This window comes from Hippopotamus amphibius, chromosome 7 (genome assembly GCF_030028045.1).
Source record: "Hippopotamus amphibius kiboko isolate mHipAmp2 chromosome 7, mHipAmp2.hap2, whole genome shotgun sequence".
Taxonomy (NCBI): domain Eukaryota; kingdom Metazoa; phylum Chordata; class Mammalia; order Artiodactyla; family Hippopotamidae; genus Hippopotamus; species Hippopotamus amphibius.
The window spans coordinates 25,417,043-25,441,108 of record NC_080192.1 but is presented as its reverse complement, the minus strand read 5'-3'; the positions used below and the strand labels follow the sequence as shown (position 1 = coordinate 25,441,108).

The 24,066-nt window shown below is 38.4% G+C and overlaps 1 protein-coding gene and 1 pseudogene across 5 annotated transcripts in view; both read left to right on the top strand.

The window, feature by feature from the left end:
* Positions 1-14,178: 14,178 nt before the first annotated feature.
* LOC130857596 (40S ribosomal protein S11-like) lies at positions 14,179-14,656 on the top strand (annotated as a pseudogene).
* An 8,257-nt stretch (positions 14,657-22,913) lies between these two features.
* The window catches only part of METAP2 (methionyl aminopeptidase 2), a 28,233-nt gene continuing 27,080 nt past the window's right edge, over positions 22,914-24,066 (top strand). For 2 of the 5 annotated variants that reach the window (XM_057740844.1, XM_057740845.1), the window contains exon 1: positions 22,917-23,154. In XM_057740844.1, the coding sequence (XP_057596827.1) occupies positions 23,004-23,154 (151 nt within the window). In that variant the 5' untranslated portion in view covers positions 22,917-23,003. Of the gene's footprint in view, positions 23,155-24,066 lie in introns of all 5 variants that reach the window. The other 3 variants (XM_057740846.1, XM_057740847.1, XM_057740843.1) reach the window with 3 other exon arrangements.

Genomic DNA, 24,066 nt, shown 5'->3' with positions numbered 1-24,066 from the left:
AGAAGTTCAAATAATGGATTGTTCAGTTCAAAACCAGATTTAACAATCTTGACAAGAGATAATCAACAATAAAGTTCTTGGCACCTGTCCCAGTCTTAAAGCAGCTCCACTTCTCCAGGCACAGCACATGTGAAGAAACCATTCATTCATTCAACAAAATTCAACAGGCACTGTTCTAGATGCTGGAAAGACATGGTGAAGAGGACAGATCTCTGCCCTCGTGAACCTTACATTCTAGTTGGAGAAAGACAGGAAGGAAAGAATGAAGAGGGACTTCCCAGGTGGTGCAGTGGTTAAGAATCTGCCTGCCAATGCAGGGGACACGGGTTCAATTCCTGCTCCAGGAAGATCCCACATGCCGTGGAGCAACTAAGCCCATTGTGCCACAACTATTAAGCCTGCGCTCTAGAGCCCTCAAGCCACAACTATTGAGCCCATGTGCCACAGCTACTGAAGTCCACATGCCTAGAGCCTGAGCTCCGCAACAAGAGAAGCCACCTTAATGAGGAGCCTGCACACCACAATGAAGAGTAGCCCCTGCTCACCACCAGAGAAAGCCCATGAGCAGCAACGAAGACCCAATGCAGCCAATAAATAAATAAATAAATAATTTTTTTTTAAGTTAAAAAAAAAGAATGGAGGAAGATAGGAAAGAGAAAGAAAATTACAGATAGTGGTAACTGCAATGATGAAATTAAAATAGGGCACTGTAAAAGAGTGATGATGGTGTGTGTGTGTTTTTGGCTCCTTTGAATTGAGAGATCAGGGATGGCCTTTCTGAGGAGGTGATATTCAGGTTGAGATTCAAAATTATGAGGAGGAAGAGCCAACCATAAAATAATAAGGAAGGAAAATATTCAAAGCAGAATGCATAGAAAATGCAAAGAACTTAAAGCAGTAATGGCTTGGTTGTTAAAGGAATTCACAGGCTGGGGAGCAATGAGTGTTGTGGAATGGTATGTAAGGAGGTCAGAAGGCAGGTAGAAGAAATCACAGAAAGGCTTGTAGTTCATGGTAAGAAGGGTGGATTTTATTCTTGGTGAAATGGCAGCAGTCGGAAAGCCAGTGGAAGAAACAGGGTGTTTCCAAGCAGAGTGGACAGAAGCAATGCTTAGCCATGCCCTGAGGAAAGCATCAAGTAAGAAAGCTGGGCAGCCAATAAACCCCTGGAGCTTTATATAGATAGACCTACTTATTGTTCACATGACACTCTAAACTCCTCCACTGAGTGCCAGTTATAAGCCAAGCACTCTGGATGCAAAATGACCAAGTTATGTTAAATTGTGTTTTAGGCAGAAAAAGACAATGGACTTCTGAAAAGAACAGCAACTTGTTGTGGTCTTGAGAAAAGTTATAGCAGGCTAAAAAAAACAACAACCCAAACCAGATTAATATTTACTGGGATTTCTCAACCCTGGCATTACTGGCATTTTGGACCAGCTGATTCTCTGTTGTTGGGTGTTGTCCTGTGCATTGTAGGATGTTTAGCAGCATCCCTGGTCTCTACCCACCAGATGACAATAGCACCACAGTTCCTAGTCATGACAATAAAAAATGTCTTCAGACATTGCCAAACTTACCCTGTTGGGGAAAAAATGTGCCTACTTGACAACTCACAGGTATAACTGACAACTTTTAAGTCTGGTGATCTATGTTCTAAGACAGGTTGAGGTATTTTAATTTCCACTTCACAAGTTAAGAAATTATAGTAACTAGAAGGTAAAAATGTTGTGGAATGACTAGTTCATTATTTCACTCATCTTTGTAGGCTTGACATAAGTTCGTGGTTGTTAATCACAAATCTCTTATTAAGCACATTGCATGTGCCAAGCATTGTTTTGGGGACTGGGGATAGAGAAGTGATTAAGTAGGTAAAATATCCTAACGTTTATAGATCTGATACTTTCATGAGGAGAGAAAGGGCAAACAAATAAATAGAAATATCATTTATAAAGTTAGAAAGTGATAAGTGCAGCAGAAATGTTAGGAAGGGGGATAGAGAATGCCAAGATGGGGATAGGGTAGAAATTTGAAATAGGACAATCAAGAAAAGTCTTACCACGAAGGTGATATTTAAATAAAGACTTAAAGGGAATAGGGAGTACACAATGCAGAAAGCAGGAGGAACATCTAGTACACATTGCCTAAGAGTGGAGCTGGGTTTGTTATGGAATAGCAAGGAAACCCAGATGACTGGCTGATTTGGCCACTTATGCTTAAATTAACCAATAATTTGGCTGAAATAAAGTTCTCTACTTGACTTCATAATCAGGTTTGAAATGGCAATTCCTTGATGTAGTTTCTTGGGGGACGGGGAATAGGGAAGGACTGGTCCTGAGCATCTTACAGCCCTTTGGAAATGTGAAGTGACCCCAGAAAATAGAGTAAATTCCAAATGTTTTACTTATAGTTAGCTCCTATGGTGCATCCCAAATGGGGGAAGTGGTCTTCACATTTTCTCTTTTCCCATATCTTCCTTTTTGGTTTCATCTAAAAAAGAATAAGAAAAATTTTCTGACTAAAAAAGACAAAAAATATCGGTGAAAGGTAAGTTATTTTTTAAAAAGTAAACTATAACTTGATGAAACTGAGCTATATTATTACCTGATCAAAAAAACTGATGGGCCCAATGTCCAAAGGTTTAATTTCAGTAAAGTCTTCCATTCTGCCATGAGACCTAAGAAGGAGAAATTGGAAATCTGAAGACAAGTTATCGTGTCTGTATGTAATATTTCAAAGCACTTGATGGTTTTAAAGTTTAAACGTTTTATTTTCAATGAAGTGTAAAAAAATTAAGGGGGGGGGAGCACAACCCTCCCTTTATCTTTATCTTCATTTCATAGGCTATCAACTTAACACAGATGCAATCGGAAGGATTTCATGCTCATGTCAATACCAAGTTTCTCAACCTTGACACTATTGACATTTTGGGCCAGATAATTCTTTGTGGTAAGCAGCTGCCTTGTGCCTTGTAGAATGTTTAGCAGCATCTCTGGCCTCTACCTACCAGATGCCAGTAGCATACCCTCCTACTCAGTCATGACAACAAAAGTGTCTCCTGACACTGCCAAATGTCTCCTGGGAATCACAATTACCTCTTATTGGGAATGACTGTGCCAACGTAACAGGCAGGGAAAAAAGGTTTTAATAGGGAATGAACTGGTACATGTGAAGATGAGTGATACTACTGATGGCAGGGTTATTAGAGCAGTGCAACTCAAAATGTGGTCCATGGGCCAGTAGAATCAACATCACCTGCGACCTTATTAAACTGCCCTCATGGATTTTCAGTGAGGAAGATGAGTACACAATGGAGGACTGGGCAGCAGCAACCGCATCAAAGAATTGGGACATGCAGTGGACTGAGGATCATTAGCTATTATTATTATTAATATGGATAAATTTCCAAGGCTCAGGCTTGATTAGTCCTTCCTTAAAGAGAAGTAGGAGAATTTGTTTAAAATGAGGCTTGAAAAACACAAAAAGCTTCTGTTTATCTAAATATCTCTAGCTCATTGTCCTGCCAATGTGGCTAAAGATTCCATTTTTAATAAATTCAATATCTCCAAAATCCCTGGTTAAAATGTAAATATAAGTATTTATGCTATAACTGATACATACATTTGTGAAAAAACTTTATGCCCTGCAAAATTATGCATTAAAAATAATATGGCTTATGGGAAAAATAGGATTAAGACATACCAGTGAAGACCTATGCCACTTTGGAACAAGTACACAAAAGAAAAACAGTAATTGGCACCTCTTGAGAAGCTTAAACAGCCCAGGCAGGAAGCTGTGGCCAGAAGATGCCTCAGGGGATATTTAAAAAAATAAACAGAGTAAAAATGCAAACTTATTATTGAAATAATATGTATGAAGTGGAGCTCCTTGCCAATGGGATTGACTTTAAGGTGGGCCCAGAAAGAAATTAAACCTGCCAGAATCTAAGAACCATAAGTCTGGGAGTTTGCCTTTCTAGAAAGGGATTCCTGGGTACCAGTGCTCATTTTTATGTTTTTTGTTTGTTTAAGACCTGTGCAGCAGCTGAACTGAAGGCTTTTTCCTGTCCTAATGTTACTTCTGTGCCCCCCTTTTGCTAGAAAAATCAAGTACGAAAAATTGAGGATGACAACTTACACTCACACTGACACCATTCACTTATTTAATAATAATTAGCTAATTTGCATTATAGAAATTGTGGTAAAACAGACTAAACCTTTCCTTGGGAGGAGAGAAGAAATAGCTTAAACTAAAAATAAATATTTAGTGTTTCAAATGAGGTCACTATCAGCTTGAAACATAGAGAGCAGGCCCTGAGGAAATCAGGGAGGTAAGTATAACAAGAAGAAGGAAGTAAAAGGATGCTCCTGAGAACATCAAGCGTCAAAGAACTTCAAACAGTTCTAGCCTAGATCCACAACAAAAGGAAAGCTGGGGCTGTCAAAAAATCAAGCAGTAAGAATACCCTATACTCATCAAAAAAATAGAAGAGGAAAATCTTCCCTACTCAGTCTATGAGGCCAGCACTACCTTGACACAAAAACCAGAGAAGACACAAAAACCAAAGACATCACAAAAACAAAACCACAATTCAAAATGATTACACTATGATTACATTTAAGGCTTTCTGCAACTACAAGGTGGTGGTTATGGAAACCATGGCCCTCAGTATCAATATCTAAACAGCAGCCATTGGGGACTTCCTTGGTGGTGCAGTGGTTAAGAATCCACCTGCCAATGCAGGGGACATGGGTTTGATCCCTGGTCTGGGAAGATCCCACACGCCATGGAGCAACTAAGCCCATGCACCACAACTACAAAGCCTGTGCTCTAAAGCCTGTGAGCCACAACTACTGAGCCCATGTGCTGCAACTACTGAGGCCCACATGCCTAGAGCCCATGCTCCACAACGAGAGGCCACTGCACTGAGAAGCCTGCACACCACAACGAAGCACCCACTTGCCACAACTACAGAAAGCCTGTGCACAGCAACGAAGACCAAACACAGCCAAAAAAATTAAAATTAAAATTAAAAAATAAAATAAAGTGCACCATCTATTCATTTTTAAAAAACAAATTTAAAAAAAAGCAGCCATCACCTTCTTCTATGTGTGTTTTCCTTTTGGGTTTTTTCTTAATTTTTCTTAATCAAGTCTGCTGTTGTTGTTGCTTCTTAGCAAAACTGGCAAAAACAAACTTGTAATCATTGAACATAGTGCTTTGGCAATTAAAATGTTTAAAACCTTCAATCTAAAGGAAAGGGAAAATCACAATAGGAAAGGAAAATATACAGTAAGGATTTAAGGTCACTTAAATAAACGAGCTTGTAAATTAAAAAACAATACAAAAATCATAAAAGCAATTATAACTACAATTAACAGTAATAGGATAGGCATGAAGATGTAAAATAGGTCATAAAAATTGAAAAATGTGGGGAAAAGTATAAAAATATAGATCTTTTAGAATGTGCTTGAACTTGAATGACTATTAGTTTAAGGAAAGTAGATATAGTTATGGGTCAATATACTTGAACTCCATGGCAATCACAAATCAAAAACATACAATAGATTCATAAAAACCAAAAAGAAAGGAACACAAGCATACTACAAAAGAAAATTGGGAATTCCTCAGTGGTGCAGTGGTTAAGAATCCTCCTGCCAATGCAGGGGACATGGGTTCAATCCCTGCTCTGGGAAGATTCCCACATGCTGCAGAGCAACTAAGCCCATGCGTCACAACTATTTAGCCTGTACTCTAGAGCCTGTGATCCACAACTATTGAGTCTGTGTGCCACAACTACTGAAGTCTACGTGCCAAGAGTCTGTGCTCTGCAACAAAAGAAGCCACCACAATGAGAAGCCTGCACATCACAATGAAGCGAGTGCACCACAATGCCACCACTCGCCACAACTAGAGAAAGCCCATGTGCAGCAATGAAGACCTAATGCAGCCAATAAATAAATACATAAATAAATAAATAAGAAAGAAAATCATCAAACCACAAAAGGAGAAACAAAAAGAAGAAATGAACAAATAAGAACTACAAAAACAACTGAAAGCAAGGATTAAAATGGCAAAAAGTGCATACCTATCAATACTACTTTAAATGTCAGTGGACAAAATGCTCTATTCAAAAGACACAGAGTGGCAGGCTGGATAACAAATGAACAATCAAACAAAACAAAACATGAGCCTGTACTATGCTGTCCATAAAAGACTAACTTCAGGGTGAAAGACACACATAGACTAAAGGTGAGAGGATAGAAAAAGATATTTCATGCAAAGGAAAACAACAAGAAAGCAAGGGTAGTAATACTCATGTCAGACAAAATAGACTTTAAAACAAAGGCAATAAAGAGAGACAAAGAAGGGCACTATATAATGATAAAGGGATCAATACAAGAAGAGGATATCACACTCGTTAACATATACATACCCAATATAGGAGTACCTAAATGTATAAAGCAAATACTAACAGGCTTAAAGGGAGAAATTGACAATAATACAATAATAGTAGGAGACTTTAACACTGTTATCAATGGACAGATGATCCAAATGGAAAATCAAAAAGGCAACAGAGGTCCTAAATGACACAATTAGGACACAATAAACCAGTTGGACTTGATTGATATCTAGAGGACACTACATCCAAAAAACCACAGAATACATGTTCTTTTCAAGTATGCATATGGCATTCTCTAGTATAGACAACATATTAGGTCACAAAATAAGCCTCAACAAATTTAAGAGGATACAAATTATTTCAAGCACCTTTTCTGACCACAGCAGTATGAAACAAGAAATCAACCACAGAAAGAAAAATGGGAAAAGAATGAACATGTGGAAACTAAACAACATGCTACTAAAAAACCAATGGGTCAATGATGAAATCAAAGAAGAAATTAGAAAATGCCTTGAGAAAAACAAAAATGAAGGGCTTTCCTGGTGGCACAGTGGTTGAGGGTCTGCCTGCCAGTGCAGAAGACGTGGGTTCGATCTCTGGTCCGGGAGGATCCCACATGCCTCAGAGCAAATGGGCTGGTGCACCACAACTGCTGAGCCTGTGCTCTAGAGCCTGTGAGCCACAACTGATGAGCCCATGTGCTGTAACTACTGAAGCCTACATGCCTGGAGTCCATGCTGCACAACCAGAGAGGCTGCTGCACCGAGAGGCCAGTGCAATGCAGCAAAGAGTGGCCCCCACTCACCACAACTAGAGAAAGCCCATGTGCAGCAATAAGATTCAATGCAGCCAATAAATTAAAACATAAAAATAAATAAATACATTAAAAAAAAGAAAAACAAAGAAAAACAAAAATGAAAACAGAACTGTACAAAATCTATAGCAAAAGTAGTTCTAAGAGGGAAGTTCATAGCAATACAGGCCTTCCTCAAAAAAACAAGAAAAATCTCAAATAAACAACCTAACCTACCACCTAAAAGAATTAGAATAAGAAGAACAAACAAAACCCAAAGTCAGCAGAAGGAAGGAAATAATAACAGTCAGAAAGAAAATAAATTTAAAAGATTTTTAAAAAACAACAGAAAAAATAAGTAAAATCAAGAGTTGGTTTTTTGAAAAGATAAACAAAATTGACAAACTTCTAGCCAGGCTCACCAAGAAAAGAGAGAGCACTCAAACAAACAAAATAAGAAATGAAAGATGAGAAATAACAACTGATATTGCGGAAATACAAAAAAATCATAAGAGAATACTATGAATAGTTATATACCAACAAATTAGACAACCTAGAAGAAAGGGACAAATTCTGGAAACATACAGCCTGCCAAAACTGAGTCAAGAGGAAACAGATAATTTGAACAGACGGATCACTAGAAGTAAAGTAGAATTTGTAATTTAAAAAACCTTCAAAGAAATAGTCTAGGATGGGATTGCTTCATTGGGGAATTCTACCAAACTTCAAAGAAAAACTTACACCTATCCTTTTCAAACTATTCCAAAAAATTGAAGAGGAGGGAATACTCTCAAACTCATTCTATGAGGCCACCATCACCCTAATACCAAAACCAGACAAAGACACTACCAAAAAAATAAAATTATAGGCCAATATCTTTCATGAATATAGATGCAAAAATTCTCAACAAAATATTAGCAAACCAAATCCAATAATGCATAAAAAGGATCATTAACCATGATCAAGTTGGACTTATTCCAGGGTCACAAGGATGGTTTGACATGTGCAAATCAATCAATGTGATACATCACATTAAAAAAACAAAGACAAAAAACACATGGTCATCTCAACAGATGCAGAAAAAAACATTTGACAAACATTAATATTCATTTATGATAAAAACTCTCATCAACATGAGTATAGAGAGAATATATCTCAACTTAAGGCCATTTATGACAAATCCACAGCCAATATAACACTCAACAGTGAAAAGCTGAAAGCCTTCCTACTAAATTCAGAAACAAGGCAAAATGCCCACTCTCACCTTTTCTATTCAACTTAGTGTTGGAAGTCTTAGCCACAGCAATCAGATAAGAAAAAGAAATAAAAGGAATCCAAACTGGAAGGGAAGAGGTAAAACTGTCACTATTTGCAGATGATATGATACTTTACATAGAGAACACTCAATTCTCCACAAAAAAACTGTTAGAAGTAATAAATGAATTTAACAAGGAGGCAGGATACAAGATTAACATACAGAAATTTGTTGCATTTCTTTACATTTAAAATGAAACATCAGAAAGAGAAAACAGAAAAACAATGCTGTTTAAAATCATGTCAAAAAAATAAAATATCTAGGAATAAACTCAACCAAGGAGGTGAAAGACCTATATGCTAAAAACTATGAAACATTGATAAGGGAAACTGAAGATGATTCAAAGAAATGGGAAGATATCCCATAGTCTTGGATTGGAAGAATTAATATTGTTAAAATGGCCATACTACCCAAAGCAATCTATAGATTTAATGAAACCCCTATCAAGATACCCATGACATCATTCACAGAACTAGAACAAATAATCCTAAAATTTATATGGAACCACAAAAGACCCAGAATTGCCAAAGCAATCCTGAGAAAAAAAGAACAAAGCTGGAGGTATAACCTTTCCATACTTCAGACTATACTACAAAGCTATAGTAATCAAAGCAGCATTATATTGGCACAAAACAGACATATAGATCAGTACAACAGAATAGAGCTCCCAGAAAGTAACCCACACACTTATGGTCAATTAATCTATGACAAAGGAGACAAGAACATACAATGGAGAAAAGACAATCTCTTTAACAAGTGGTGTTGAGAAAGCTGGAGAGCTACTTAGAACACTCTCACCATATACAAAAATAAACTCAAAATGGTTTAAAGACCTAATTGCAAGATGTGACACCATAAAACTCCTAGTAGAGAATATAGGCAAAACATTCTTGGATATAAATCATAGCAATATTTTCTTAGATTAGTCTCCCAAGGCAAAAGAAATAAAAGTAAAAATAAACAAATGGGACCCAATCAGATTTAAAGGCTTTTGCACAGCAAAGGAAACCATCAACAAAATAAAAAGACAATCCACAAAATGGGAGAAAATATTTGCAAATGATGCAACCAACAAGGGGTTAATATCCAAAATACACAAACAGCTCAAACAACTCAATATCAAACAAACAAACGTGCAAACAACTCAATAAAAAAAATGGGCAGAAAACCTAGACATTTTTTCTTTCTTTTTTTAAAAAATTTTTTAATTTATTTTTTGGCTGCATCAGGTTGCAGTTGTGGCATACAGGATCTTTCACTGCAGTGTGTGGGCTTCTCTCCAGTTGTGATGCCTGGGCTCCAAAGTGCGTGGGCTCATTAGTTGTGGCATGCAGGCTTCTCTTTAGTTGTGGTGTGTGGGCTCCAGAGTATGCGGGCTCAGTAATTGTGGCATGAGGACTCTCCAGATGTGGCATGTGGGCTCAATTGCCCCAAGGCATGTGGGATCTTAGTTTCCCTAACAGGGACAGAACCAGCGTCCCCTGTATTGCAAGACTGATTCTCAACCACTGGACCACCAGGAAAGTCCCAACATTTTTTCAAAGAAGACATAAAGATGGCCAACAGGCACATGAAAAGATGCTCAGCATTGCTAATTACTAGAGAAATACAAATCAAAATCACAGTGAGGTATCACTTCACACTGGTCAGAATGGCTACTGTCAAAAGTCTACAAATAATAAACGCTGGAGAGTGTGTGGAGAAAAGGGAAAACTCTACACTGTTGGTGGGAATGTAAATCGGTGCATCCACTAAGGAAAACAGTGTGGAGGTTCCTTTAAAAAGTAAAAATAGAGCTATCATATGACCCTGCAATCCCATTCATGGGTATATATCTAGAAAAAAAAAATGAAAACTGTAATTGGAAAATATACATGAACCCCAATGTTCATAGCAGCACTATTTACAATAGTGAAGACGTGGAAACAACCCAAGTGCCCATTAACAGACAACTGGCTTAGGAAGATGTGAGATATAAAGACATAAAACTCAGCCATAATAAAGAATGAAACAGAAGGGAATTTCCTCAACCTCATTAAAGGCATCTGCAAAAATAATTATAGCTAACATCGTATTTAACGGAAAGCTTTCACCCTAAAATCAGGAACAAGACAAGGATAAGACATCCACTCTCACCACTTCTATCCACTATTGTACTTGTGATGGCAATTAGGCAAAAACAAACAAAAATCCAAACAAACAATCCCTCAAAAAAACCTCTTTGGAAAGGAAAAAGTAAAACTATTTGCTATATCACATGATCTTGTATACAGAAAATCCTAAGGAATTCATGAAAAATTTATTAGTGATAATAAACATTCAGCAAAGTTGCAAGATTTAAGATCCATATACAAAAATAAGTTGTATATCTCTAATAAACAATCTGAAAGTGAAATTAACAAAATTCTATAACAGTATCAAAAAGAACAAAATACTTAGGAATAAATTAAAGTTAAAGAAATGCAAAACTTGTAATACTGAAAACTACAAAACATTGTTGAAATAAATTAAAGGCCTAAATGAATGGAAAGATACTCTGTATTTATGCACTTTAAGGCTTAATATTGTTATGATGGCAATACTCCCCATTGTATTGATCTACAGATTCAATGCAATCTGTCAAAATTCCAATGGTTCTTTTTGCAGAAATTGACAAGTGAAAATTTCTAAAATTCATGAGGAAATTCAAGGACCCAGAATCACCAAAACAATCTTGAAAAAAAGAACAAAGTTGGAAGACTCACAATTCCCAGTTTCAAAACTTATTTCAAAAGCCACAGTAATCAAATGTGGGACTGGCATGAGGCAAGATATTAGAATTGAGTCTAGAAATAAACCCTCATATTCATGGTCTGTTAATTTTTGACAAGGGCATCAAGACAATTCAATGGAAGAAAGGATAGTCTTTTCAACACATGATAATGGAACTGTATATCCATGTGCAGAAGAATAAAGTTGGACCACTACATCACACTATACTCAAAAACTAACTTGAAATGGTTTGTTGAATGGGAAACATATTTGCAAATCATAGATGTAATAAGGATCTATTATCTGGAATATATAAAGTACTCAAACTCAACAATAAAGACAACTCAATTTTAAAATGGGCAAGGGATTTGGATAGACAGTTCTCCAAAGAATATATGCAAATGGGCAATTACACATTAAAAGATGCTCAATGTCATTATTAAGTAAATGCCAATCACAATCACAATGAGATACCACTTCACATCCACTGGGATGGCTAAAATTAAAAAACAAAACAAAACAGAAAATAAGTGTTGGTAAGGATATGGAGAAATTAGAAACTTCATACACTGCAGTTAGGAATGTAAAATGGTGCAGTTGCTTTTGAAAACAGTCTGGTAGTTAATCAAAAGGTTAAACATAGAATTACCATTATGACTCAGCAATTGTATATATATATATACTGAAAAGAAATGAAAACATATATCCACACCAAAACTTGTACAGGAATGTTCATAGTAGCATTACTAACAGACAAAAAGTAGAAACAACCCAAACATCTTTCAACTGATAAATGGAAAATGTTGTGTAATTAGATAGTGGTAGTAGTTGTATACTATACTAAAAACCAAAGAATTGTACACTTTAAAACGGTGAATTTTATGGCATGTAAATTATCATGATTTTTTAAAACAGATGTACCCAAAAGCCTCAGCCAGTTCCAGCTTCTACTCGTATCAACCTACACATGTCAACTTCCAGAGATCAGGTCCTTGAAAATATCTGAGTGCCTTAAAAAGTACCTACCTTCTGTCTCACCAGCTGCTTCCAGTTTTCAGACCCAAAGAACATTAGAGATCTGTTGATTCTGACCCCAAAATAACTTAATACCAGTGTTCCATTCAGAACTTCAAGACCCATTGATTCCATTCAAGTCTTTTATCTCCGTAATCCTCAGTCGCTGGAAATATAAGCTTGGAACTTCTGGATCAAGAATGGCCAACTGAGTACTAACTCCTCTACATTCTAGAATTTGTATCAGTTAGAATGACTTTATAAGTATCAGAAATCTGTTTTAACAATACAGAGAAGTGATATCTTACATATTTGGAGGAAGAGTGACCAGCATAAGGTTTTCCAAGTCAGAGGCTGATTAATATCATCAAGGGCCAGCATCCTTCCATTCTTTTCTTCAGATTTCACCCCCAGGGATCATTTTCTCAGGCTTGAAAACATCTAAAAGAAGAAAGGGGTTATATCTTCTTTTTCCTTTTGTTTTTTTAAGATTTAAGAAATCTTTTCCAGAAGTTCTCAATGGTTTTTCTTCATGTTTCATTCATCAAAATTGCAACACATTTCTATGCCTTAATGAATCACTAGGAAGAGTGACTGGAATTGTTGTGTATTAGCTTAGCTCAATCAGGATGTATCTTTGAGTTAAGGATAGAGTCACCTGATTAGGCACACAGTTAGGCAGAAAAGAATGAACACCTGAAGCTAAAAACGGGGCTGTGTTGGCAAGGGAAAAACTAAAATGAATTCTGGGTAGGTATCCAATAGTTGCCCATTATGGGGATCCAATGTCTGTGGTCTACTTATCAAGCATTCTCATTAAAGCAAAACTTTCCAGTTGACAAAGCCCTGCCCACTGACACAGAAGTCATAGTCAGTTTTTACACTGCCTCATTTATTTATTTATTTTTAAATATTTATTTATTTATGTGGCTGTGCTGGGTCTTAGTTGTGGCACGCGGGATCTAGTTCCCTGACCAGGGATTGAACCTGGGCCCCCTGCATTGGGAGCACAGAATTTTAGCCACTGGACCACCAGGGAAGATACTACACTGTCTCATTTAAAAATATGAACTGGCAAGCAATGTCCATCAGACATTCAAGGAAAACCTGCAACATGGAAATGAAAGGTCATAATAAAGATTTCTACTTTCTTTTTTTTTAATTATTTATTTTTGGCTGTGTTGGGTCTTTGCTCCTGCACGCAGGCTTTCTCTAGTTGTGGTGAGTGGGGCTACTCTTTGTTGAGATGCATTGGGGCTTCTCATTGCAGTGGCTTCTTTTGTTGTGGAGCACAGGCACTAGGCACTCGGGCTTCAGTAGTTGTGCCTCGCAGGCTCTAGAGTGTAGGCTCAGTAGTTGTGGCACACAGGCTTAGTTGCTCTGTGGCATATGGGATCTTCCCAGACCAGGGCTCGAACCCATGTCCCCTGTGTCAGCAGGTGGGTTCTTAATCTCTGGACCACCAGGAAAGCCCCAAATTTCTACTTTCAATCATAATATAATAACTGATATTGAACCCAAGACCTTCCACAGTATACAACTATTAAACTCGGCAAAACAAATAAAATAACTGTTTTTAGGCATTGGTCAATAGGAAACATAGAACTCTGATCCCTAATAAAAAGGGAAACAAATGAACAAGCTATTAGGGAGAGAAAAACTACTAGGGAATTATGGGCTGAACAATGACCAGAGATTGCACAGGAATGGGAGATGTTAAGTGCTCCAACCAACCACAGTGTAGAGATCTTATTAACCATCCCAAGAATTTAGTAGACACCCCAGAAAGGCTGGGTTTAGTAATAGGGAAAATCTAGCACTATAGCAGCACTATTCCAGAGAAATACAACGCATTACAAACCTAGTTTAAAATTTCCACCCTTTTTTCAGGTCACCAGGAAGATGGAGGACATTCAGACAGAGCATGCCTACCAAAAGCAACCAACCATTGTTCAAAATAAGAAGTAGGGTCCTGCTTGGAGAGACTGGCAAGGAGAAGCTCCTGCGATACTACAAGAACACTGGTCTAGGCTTCAAGACACCGAAGGAAGCCATCGAGGGTACCTACATTGACAAGAAATGCCCTTTTACTGGTAATGTCTCCATCGAGGGTGGATCTCATCTGGCATGGTGACCAAGATAAAGATGCAGAGGACCATTGTCATCCGTGGAGACTATCTCCATTACAATCTGAAAGTACAAGCACTTTGAGAAGAACCACAAGAACATGTCTGTGCACCTTTCCCTCTGCTTCAGGGATGTTCAGATAAGTGACACTGTCACACTAGACTAGTGCCGGCCCCTGAGCAAGATGGTGCACTTCAATGTGCTCAAGGTCACCAAGGCTGCCAGCACCAAGAAGCAGTTTCACAAGTGCTGAGACTGGATCCCTGCTCACTATGCCAAACACAAAAAAGTTATCTTCCCAGTCAAGAAATAAAAATAATAAATAAATTAATTAATTAATTAAATTTCCTAGTAACCTCTTGAAAAAAGTAAAAATGAACAGATAAAATTAATGTTAATAACTTTTATTTAATCCAACATATCCCAAATATTGTTATTTCAACATGTAACCAACATACAGTATGAGATACTGGGTTGGCCAAATCGTTCATTCATTTTTTTCTGTAAGATGGCTCTAGCAGCACTTAGTTGTCTTTAACTTCATTCGAAACAATTTTGTTAGGTTGTATACGACAGCTGTCATATCAGAATACATTTAAAAAAAAACATCAAAATTGGTGAATTTTTGTGTAGCCATTTTAATATTGAAGATGGAAGAAAAAAAGCAACATTTTTGGCATATTATCCTTTATTATTTCAAGAAAGGCAAAAACAAATGAAATGCAAAAAAAAAAGATTTTTACAGTGTATGGAGAAGGTGCTGTGACTAATTGAACATGTCAAAAGTGGTTTGCGAAGTTTTGTGCTGGAGATTTCTTGCTGGATGATGCTCCACTGTCAGGTAGACCAGTTGAAGGTGATAGCAATCATATTGAGACATTAATGGAGAATGGTCAACATTACACCATGCAGGAGATAGCCGACATACTCAAAATATCCAAATCAGGCATTGAAAATCATTTCCACCAGCTTGGTTAAGTAAATCATGGATGTTTGGGTTCCACATAAGTGAAGCAGAAAAAAACCCTTTTTGAGCATATTTCCACATGCGATTCTCTACTTAAATGTAATGAAAACGTTCCGTCTTTAAAACAAATTGTGACAGGCAATGAAAAGTGGATACTGTACAATAATGTAGAATAGAAGAGATCATGGTGCAAGTGAAATGAACCACCACCAACCACACCAAAGGCCAGTCTTTTTTTTTTTTTTTTAAGAACTTTTATTGAGATATAATTGACATACAATGAATTGCATATACTTAAAGTGTACAATTTGATACTTTTTTTCTTATTAGTAATGTATATATGGCAATCCCAATCTCCCAATTCATCTCACCCCATCCCCCCCCCTTTCCCCCCCTTGCTGCTATGGACATCATCTTTTATTTTTATTTTTTTTTGTTTTGTACTTTTTTTTTTTTTAATTTTTTTTGGGGGGGTACATCAGGTTCAATCATCTGTTTTTATACACATATCCCCGTATTCCCTCCCTTCCTTGACTCCCCCCCCCAAGTCCCCCCCACCCTCCCTGCCCCAGTCCTCTAAGGCATCTTCCATCCTCAAGTTGGACTCCCTTTGTTATACAACAACTTCCCACTGACTATTTTACAGTTGGTAGTATATATATGTCTGTGCTACTCTCTCGCTTCGTCTCAGCTTCCCCTTCACCCCCCGCCCCCTCCCATACCTCGAGTTCTCCAGTCCATTCTCTATATCTGCATCCTTATTCTTGTCACTGAGTTCATCACTACCATTTTTAGATTCCGTATATGTGAGTTAGCATACAATATTTGTCCTTCTCTTTCTGACTTACTTCACTATGTATGACAGATTGCAGTTCTATCCACCTCATGACATATAGCTCCATCTCATCCCTTTTTATAGCTGAGTAATATTCCATTGTATATATATGCCACATCTTCTGTATCCATTCATTTGTTGATGGGCATTTAGGTTGCTTCCATGTCCTGGCTATTGTAAATAGTGCTGCAATAAACATTATGGTACAAGTTTCTTTTGGGATTATGGTTTTCTTTGGGTATATGCAAAGGCCAGTCTTAATCCAAAGAAGGTGATGTGTATATGATGGGATTGGAAGGGAGTCCTCTATTATGAGCTCCTTCCGGAAAACTAAACGATTAATTCCAACAAGTACTGCTCCCAATTACACCAACTGAAAGCAGCACTCGACGAAAAGCATCCAGAATTAGTCAATAGAAAACACATAATCTTCCATCAGGATAACGCAAGACCTCATGTTTCTTTGATGACTAGGCAAAAACTGTTACAGCTTGGCTGGGAAGTTCCAATTCATCTGCCATATTCACCAGACATTGCACCTTTGGATTTCCATTGATTTTGGTCTTTACAAAATTCTGTTAATGGAAAAAAATTTCAACTCCCTATAAGACTGTAAAAGGCACCTGGAACACTTCTTTGCTCAAAAACGTAAAAAGCTTTGGGAAGATGGAATTATGAAGTTGCCTGAAAAATGGCAGAAGGTAGTGGAACAAAAGGGTGACTATGTTGTTCAATAAAGTTCCTAGTGAAAATGAAAATTTTTCATTCTTTTATTTTTACTTAGGAACCAAAGGCACTTTTTGGCCAACCCAATATTTTACATCCTCTTTTTCATACTGTCTTGAAATTCAGGGTTCATTTTTCACTTACAGCACACTTTAATTTTGACTAGTCACACTTCAAGGGCTTAATAGCTATACATGCCTAGTGGATTTCATATTAAACAGTGGTGCCTTAGAGTAAAGGCTACCCTAGCTTTGTATAAAAAATAGCTTAAAAACAAACTCTGAAAGTATCATGCTGGGCTGCAAGTAAAGTAACAGACTACTTGAACAACAGCCAATACTCTATTAAGAAAGATGACAAAAATCTCTCAAAGGAGTGTCTGTGGTGTCCAGCATAAGAAAAAAAATTGCTAAGCATGAGGAGAATTGGAAAATGTTACTCTTTAGCAGGAGAAAAAACTTATGAACTCAGAAATGAGAGAGATGATGAAAATAGGGGACAAGATTTAAAACACAGCTATTACAAATGTGTTAAATATTTAAAGGAAAATATAAATATAAGAGAATAAAAGAAAATCTCTAGAGAAATGGAAACTATAAAAAAGAACCAAATGGAAATTCTAGAATTGAAAAATATAGTAACTAAAATGAATTAACTAGATGGACTTGGCAAGAATTAGACACTACAGAATAAAAGTGAACTTGAAGGCAAAGCAATGGAAACCATCCAAACTGAAGCAAAAGAGAAAGCAGCAAAAACAAAAAATAAAACCAAAATCAACCAAGACTCAGTGACTGGGAGACAATGTCAAGTTATTTAAATATCAGGTGAGGTCCAGCTCCCTGGTTTGTAGACAGCTGTCTTCTCATTGTGTCCTCTCATGGTGGAAGTGGGTGAGGGAGCTCTCTTGGAATCTCTCATAAGAGTACTAATTCCATTCATGAAGGCAGAGCCCTCATAACCTAATCACCTCCCAGAAGCCCCACCTCCAAACACCATCACATAGGTTTCAACATATGAATTTGGGAAACAAATGTTCAGTCTGTGCTATAATATAAATTAAAAAATCTGTGGGGTCTTCTGTAATTTTTCAAGTATAAAAAGGGTCCTGTGACCAAAAGTTTGAGAACCGCTGTCTCTTTTCCATATTACAACCTTACTCACAGTATATTCCTATTTCAACTCTACCTACCTCTGCCTTCAACACTAAAATAACCCTCATACTTTAATAAGTAGTGGGAATCATTAACTGGAGAGATGGCTAGAGAGAGCCTGTGAATGGTACTGTCATTTGTCCTCCAGTATTTCATGTGACTCTTTTTTTTTTTTGGGGGGGGTACACCAGGTTCAATCAACTGTTTTTATACACATATCCCCATATTCCCTCCCTTCCTTAACGCCCCCCCCTCAAGTCCCCCCCACCCTCCCTGCCCCAGTCCTCTAAGGCATCTTCCATCCTCGAGTTGGACTCCCTTTGTTATACAACAACTTCCCACTGACTATTTTTCTTATCTTTCTTTTATGAACCCTGGATACTGATTCCCATGTAGTTCTGGTCAATGAACATTTGAAACTTCCATGTGGGCAATAGTACTCTTGATATCTTGGCTATAGCAATATTGCTTGGAGCAATATACATCTTTCCCAAAGTTCAGCCTAAATACTTGGATACTACATAGAGATTATGGGGAAGGTAAAGAAATTCTATCATTAAGGATCTAACTACTCTACAGTTACAAGAAGAGATAATAATATATTATAAGATAAAAGGTTACAGGATGTTGTTGGACAGAACTAAAATAAAGAATTATAGGAGAGAATGTGGCAAGAGAGTCACATTTAATTTCAAGAAAGGTGCTCTCCAGGAGAACAAAAGAGGAGAGCACTGCAAGAGTCATTGATGAAGTAGTTATGAGATAAAAGGATCCTTTGCTCCACGAGCTAGTATCTAGGATAGTGCATCCCAATCTCTTGCAAGGATCCTTTTTCTTGTTCCCTTTAATGACATTGATTTCAATAAACTCACCAGTGGCCTCCTAATGGCTAAAATCAATGGTCTACTTTAAGACTTTGTACTACTTGATCTTTATTCAGCAGTTCATATAGGTGGCCAAACTTTTGTTTTGAAAACTTTTTTCTCTTCCCTTACTTCTGTAAAGTACTTTCTCCTTCTTGTCCTACTATTCTCTTGTAGTTTCCATTACAGAATTTCCCACCATTGTTTCTTATAAACAAATAAAACCCCCAAACATTAGTGTTCCTCTGGGTTGTGTTCGGTTTTTTATCATTTTCCCTGAATTACTTCATTCTTAGCCTTCTACCACACCCAAGCCCTAACAACTCTCATGTCTATATCTCCAGATCCATATTTCCAACCTTCTACTAGATATCTCTGCCTGGATGCCATGCAGGCATCTCAAACTTAAAATGCGCAAAGCTTATCTTCCCTTCCACTTCCTCCAAGACCTCCTCCTCCTCCTCCTTTATTCCCTATCTTAGGGAGTGGTACCACTATCCACCCAAGAACCCAAGCCAGAAACCCAGCTTAAGGTGTCATCTTCAACACCTCCCTCTCCACATTCAATGGACCATTAAGTTCTCTTAATTCTAAATTAGAAATGTTTCTGCAATCCTATCTCTCCTTTCTAGCCCCCAACAGTCTTCACATATGATCTCATCAATATTTTTATCAACAATAACATCTTAGCAAGTCTCCCCTACTAGTAGACTTTGCCATTGCCAATTCTTTCTTTAGAACAGAAGTCATCAGGCTTGGGGATATCACTGCTGACAAAAGTTTAAAAATAGTTTTCAGAACTGACATAGTGTGGGCCCCCCTTTTAAAAAAAATTTTGTCAGAGGACAAGAAACCATCCTCTACTCTGTTATTTCATAATAATAATTTTAGAAGACTGGAAACTAGAAAGTACCATACTCTAGAATAGTAAACAGTTCTTTAAATATATTTTGCTTTTTAAATAAAACATATGGATTTACTGGATGGAAACCACTGCTCTAGAATTTAGACTGTCATCAGAGTGATCTTTCACAAAGCAAAAATGACCACATTTCCCTAGCTTGAAAACATCTGTATGTAGTACATAAACATACACATTTATCCACATAATCTACGTGAATATCATTTTACTGGCTTTTAATGGCTACACAGCATTATTCATTGTACTGACAAGCTAGGGACATGTCTGTTGTGGTCTATTTTAGGCATTTTAAAAAACATTAAATTTTAAATAGCCCTTGTGACATATCACCTTGAGACCTTACAATAAAAGCCACTCTTTAGGGTAGTACAGAAGGCCATTTACAATCTGGTCTCAATTCACTCCTCAGCAAGAACTTTCCCTAAACATGCCACTGTCAACTGAAAAATAATGCACAACCTAAAAGTTGAGAGCTATGTTTTATTTGGTGGACATTCTTAGGACTTTAAGCCCAGGGGACAGCCTTTCAGATAAACGCTGAGAAAGCTGTTCCGAAGAGCAAAGAGGGGAAGCCAGGATATATAGGAGGTTTTGCACCACCACCACATAGTTGGAACAAAGGGATACTGTTAATTAAAGAAAACTAGATATCTCAAGTCAAGGAATTTAGCATTTTTCTATGTATGGGAAGATGCAAGAGCCTGGGCTCACTGAAATAATTCCTTTGATACGCACCTCAGCTATCTGGGGCCAGCATCCTGCGTTTTCTCATCCTGAGTTTCCTCAAGCTGCACTGTCAGGAGTGGTTGTAGTCTTACAGCTGCTAGATGACAGACATTCCTTGTTTCCATCCTGAACCCTCCCAGGGCTCACCATCGGGAGTAGCTACAATTGCTGATGACTGTGATATCCTTTGTTTACTGATATGGCAGGCAGTATTTTACTTCTCACCACATTCTTTCATGCCTTTCTGCTAGTGGCTCTCAGGAGCAATTTCCTGCCCCCTCTCCAAGGGGACATCTTGCAACATCTGTGGTCTGAGTTGTGTTCCCTCCAACTCATATGTTGAAGCCTTAACCCCCAATGTGACTGTATTTATATCTATATCTGTATCTATGCCATATCATCTATATTTTTTAGTTATATAGCATTTTTAAACCATAAAGATATGAAAAAAAACTTCAGTATTTCCCTTAATGTCGAGCAAACAAGCTATCCCATTTTTTTTTCTTAATACATTTCTCATTAACCCATTGCCAAAGGTCACAAAATACACACGTGCCTTAGGATATTCAGGTCATCATAAAATCCACACAAATGGGAAAATTTCAAGAGCATGGCTTATTAACAGCAATGTTGGCTAACACATATCACTACTGTGTCAGATATTGTGCTGTCACAGATGCTTTCTCTCTATTTTGAAATTTAATTTCCATACCCTAACATGTGGTACTATTATTTTCCTCACTTTACAAATAAGGAAACTGAAATTTGGAGAGATTGACTTGTCGTAAGCCACACCATTAGCAAGGACTTCAAAGAAAATAAGTTGGAGGCTAATTATGTCCATTTTAGAATTAAGATTCTCTCACCAAAAATACATTTTTTTGGACAAAATAATAAATATATCTTATTACGATACATTGATTTTACAATAGGAAAAGTATCTCTCTAAGGAAAAAAAACTTATTTTTGTCTGCTTATCTAGTTAACCATCTGAGACAAAATGACTTCATGTAATAACATGATGTAAGGAAAGTATTGCCATCTTATTTTATTCTGATTTATTTATATGTCTGTCTCATTGAATGCTAAACTTTCTTGAGGGTACTTATTTTTCACTTTTGTGTCTTACACCAAGAAAAATTACTTGTAATCTACAATCAATATATATTTATTGAAGTGATTTGGAATATAAATTGGGAGGGCAGAATACAGACTTACTAAATTTCTGGTACCTGATGACTTGAGTTTGGATTCCAACTCTGTTATTTACCAATACTTCCTGTATGACCTGGGGCAAGTTACCAAAACTCTTCTCGCTCTAATTTCCCCAACTCAAAAGTGGTAAATAAGACAATGAATATAAAGTACTTGGCACTTCTAAGTGCTATTTATACAACGAGTCTTTACTGGGCTCCTACTACGCTTTAGGTTAAAGGTAGGTGCTGGTAATAAGAATACAAAATAGGCAAGGTTCCTGTCTTCATGGAGCTCAACGTAGTTGGAGAGCCACACATAAAACAAGTAATCACAAAAATAAATTATCACAAATTGCCATAGAAAAAAGTTAAGAATTCAATGAAAGGTTGTAAGAGCAGTGCCTGATTTAGATTGCTGAGGAAGGATTTTCTGAGGGAGTGACATTTAAACTGAAACTTGAAGGATGAAGAGTTTCTCTACTTCCTCTCGTTCCTCAACTCTCTTTAGTCCGGCTTCCATCCCTCTACCTAAACAGCTCTTACTTAGGTCACCAGCGGCTTCCATGTTACTACATATATACAGCTGACACTTTTCATCCTCTTATTTAACCTCTTAGTAGCACTCAACGCAGTTGATCACTCCCTCCTTGAGACACTGTCTTCCCTTGGCTTCTCTAATAATAAACGCCTCACGATCTCTTTTCCTCTGACTGCCTCTTCAGTCAGGCCCCTTTGTAGGTACATCTCCTTAAGTGATTGGACGGCCTCGCCGTGAGTTGTAATTGTGAATAAAAACGCAGTCCTTTTGAGTCATAAAAAAAGAAGTGTGTACAACCGAAGGCATTTTTTCGCCCCTCACCTCGCTTTCGGTACGCTGGTTAATTTTATATTAACCACGAACATAGAACTTTTCGGTTCCAGCGGAGACGCCGCTGTCTCGCGCCTACCCACAGGGCAGGCACGGTTTGCCGGAGGCGCGGGACAAGGGAAGTGTCAAGTCTCGCCCATTTTCCACACCTCCGCGACCGCGCCAGCCTGAAGAGAGCGCGGCCCGGCTCCGCGCGCCGCCTTCACAGTCGAGTCCTCCACCGTCCCAGCATTCCCCGCGCCCCTACCATCGAGAGCAGCTTCCGGCGTCGCTCGTGTAGGTGGGTGAAGAAGGAGCGGGCCCTCGGCGCTGTGTCTCAGTCCCTCGCGCTCTCTCGGGCAACATGGCGGGTGTGGAGGAGGCGGCGTCCTGCGGGAGTCACCTGAATGGCGACCTGGATCCAGACGACAGGGAGGAGGGAGCTGCCTCTACGGCTGAGGAGGCGGCCAAGAAAAAAAGACGGAAGAAGAAGAAGAGTAAAGGGGCTGGCACAGGTAAAGGGAGTTTTATGTTTTCCCACTCCTCGCCGGGATGGCCGAATGGCTCGACTCAGGCCCGGCGGGGGTGACAGGGACTGGGGACTTAGAACCCTGGACTGATTCCCAGGACTGAACGTGTGTCCAAGACGGGTTAGAGATTCCCAGTCCCGGGGAGAGGCGACTTCTCCCGTGGTCCTAGGCGCCTGGTGGGGGTGGGGTAGCGGAAAAGAGGGTGCCTCAGCTTCTGTGGGGTCGCTGGGCCTGAGCCCCTAAATTGCCGGAACTTCGCTGCCACGCAGACGATGCAACGGACTTGAAGCCGTGCACAGGGCCCAGCCCTCCCACCTTGCGGGTTGGCTTCCTCCTCAAAAATTGGTTCTGACCCATACTGCCGCCTCTTTGCTGGAGCAACGTGGGACGTATTTTTGTCCAGGGTGGGAGTGGAGTGGGCAAGTCTTAGTGCCTCGACCGCACCTCCCCCCACCATCCCAGTTTACGCAGGGATTTTTGTGGCGGGCTGCACTTTGCGGGGGTTGGTGTATGTGTGGGAATGCCCACGCGCTCTTGTCACTGAGTAGTAATAGCAGGATGTGTGGTGGTGGTGCGAATCTTCACCTGTCTAATCCCACAATATCGTCAAGCTTTTGGGCTTTTAGGCCTGAATTATGATGCCACTTGTAGGCAGTCTGGGTAGGATATTCTGTGGGTCCGAATGGAGCTTCTTTAAATCTACTGGTAAAGCAAGGAAAACAGCTGAAAGTTTACACTTGGATTATATTATGATTTAGAAATTTAACTATTTGATGTTGAGAAGTCAATGTTTTTGTTGCATCAAGGCCTTCGTTTGAGGAAAAATTATTTGTACTGTTAAAGTCAGCCACAGAAAGAATGAGAGAAAAATGGAGAGGCCAGAAGTGATGAAGTGAC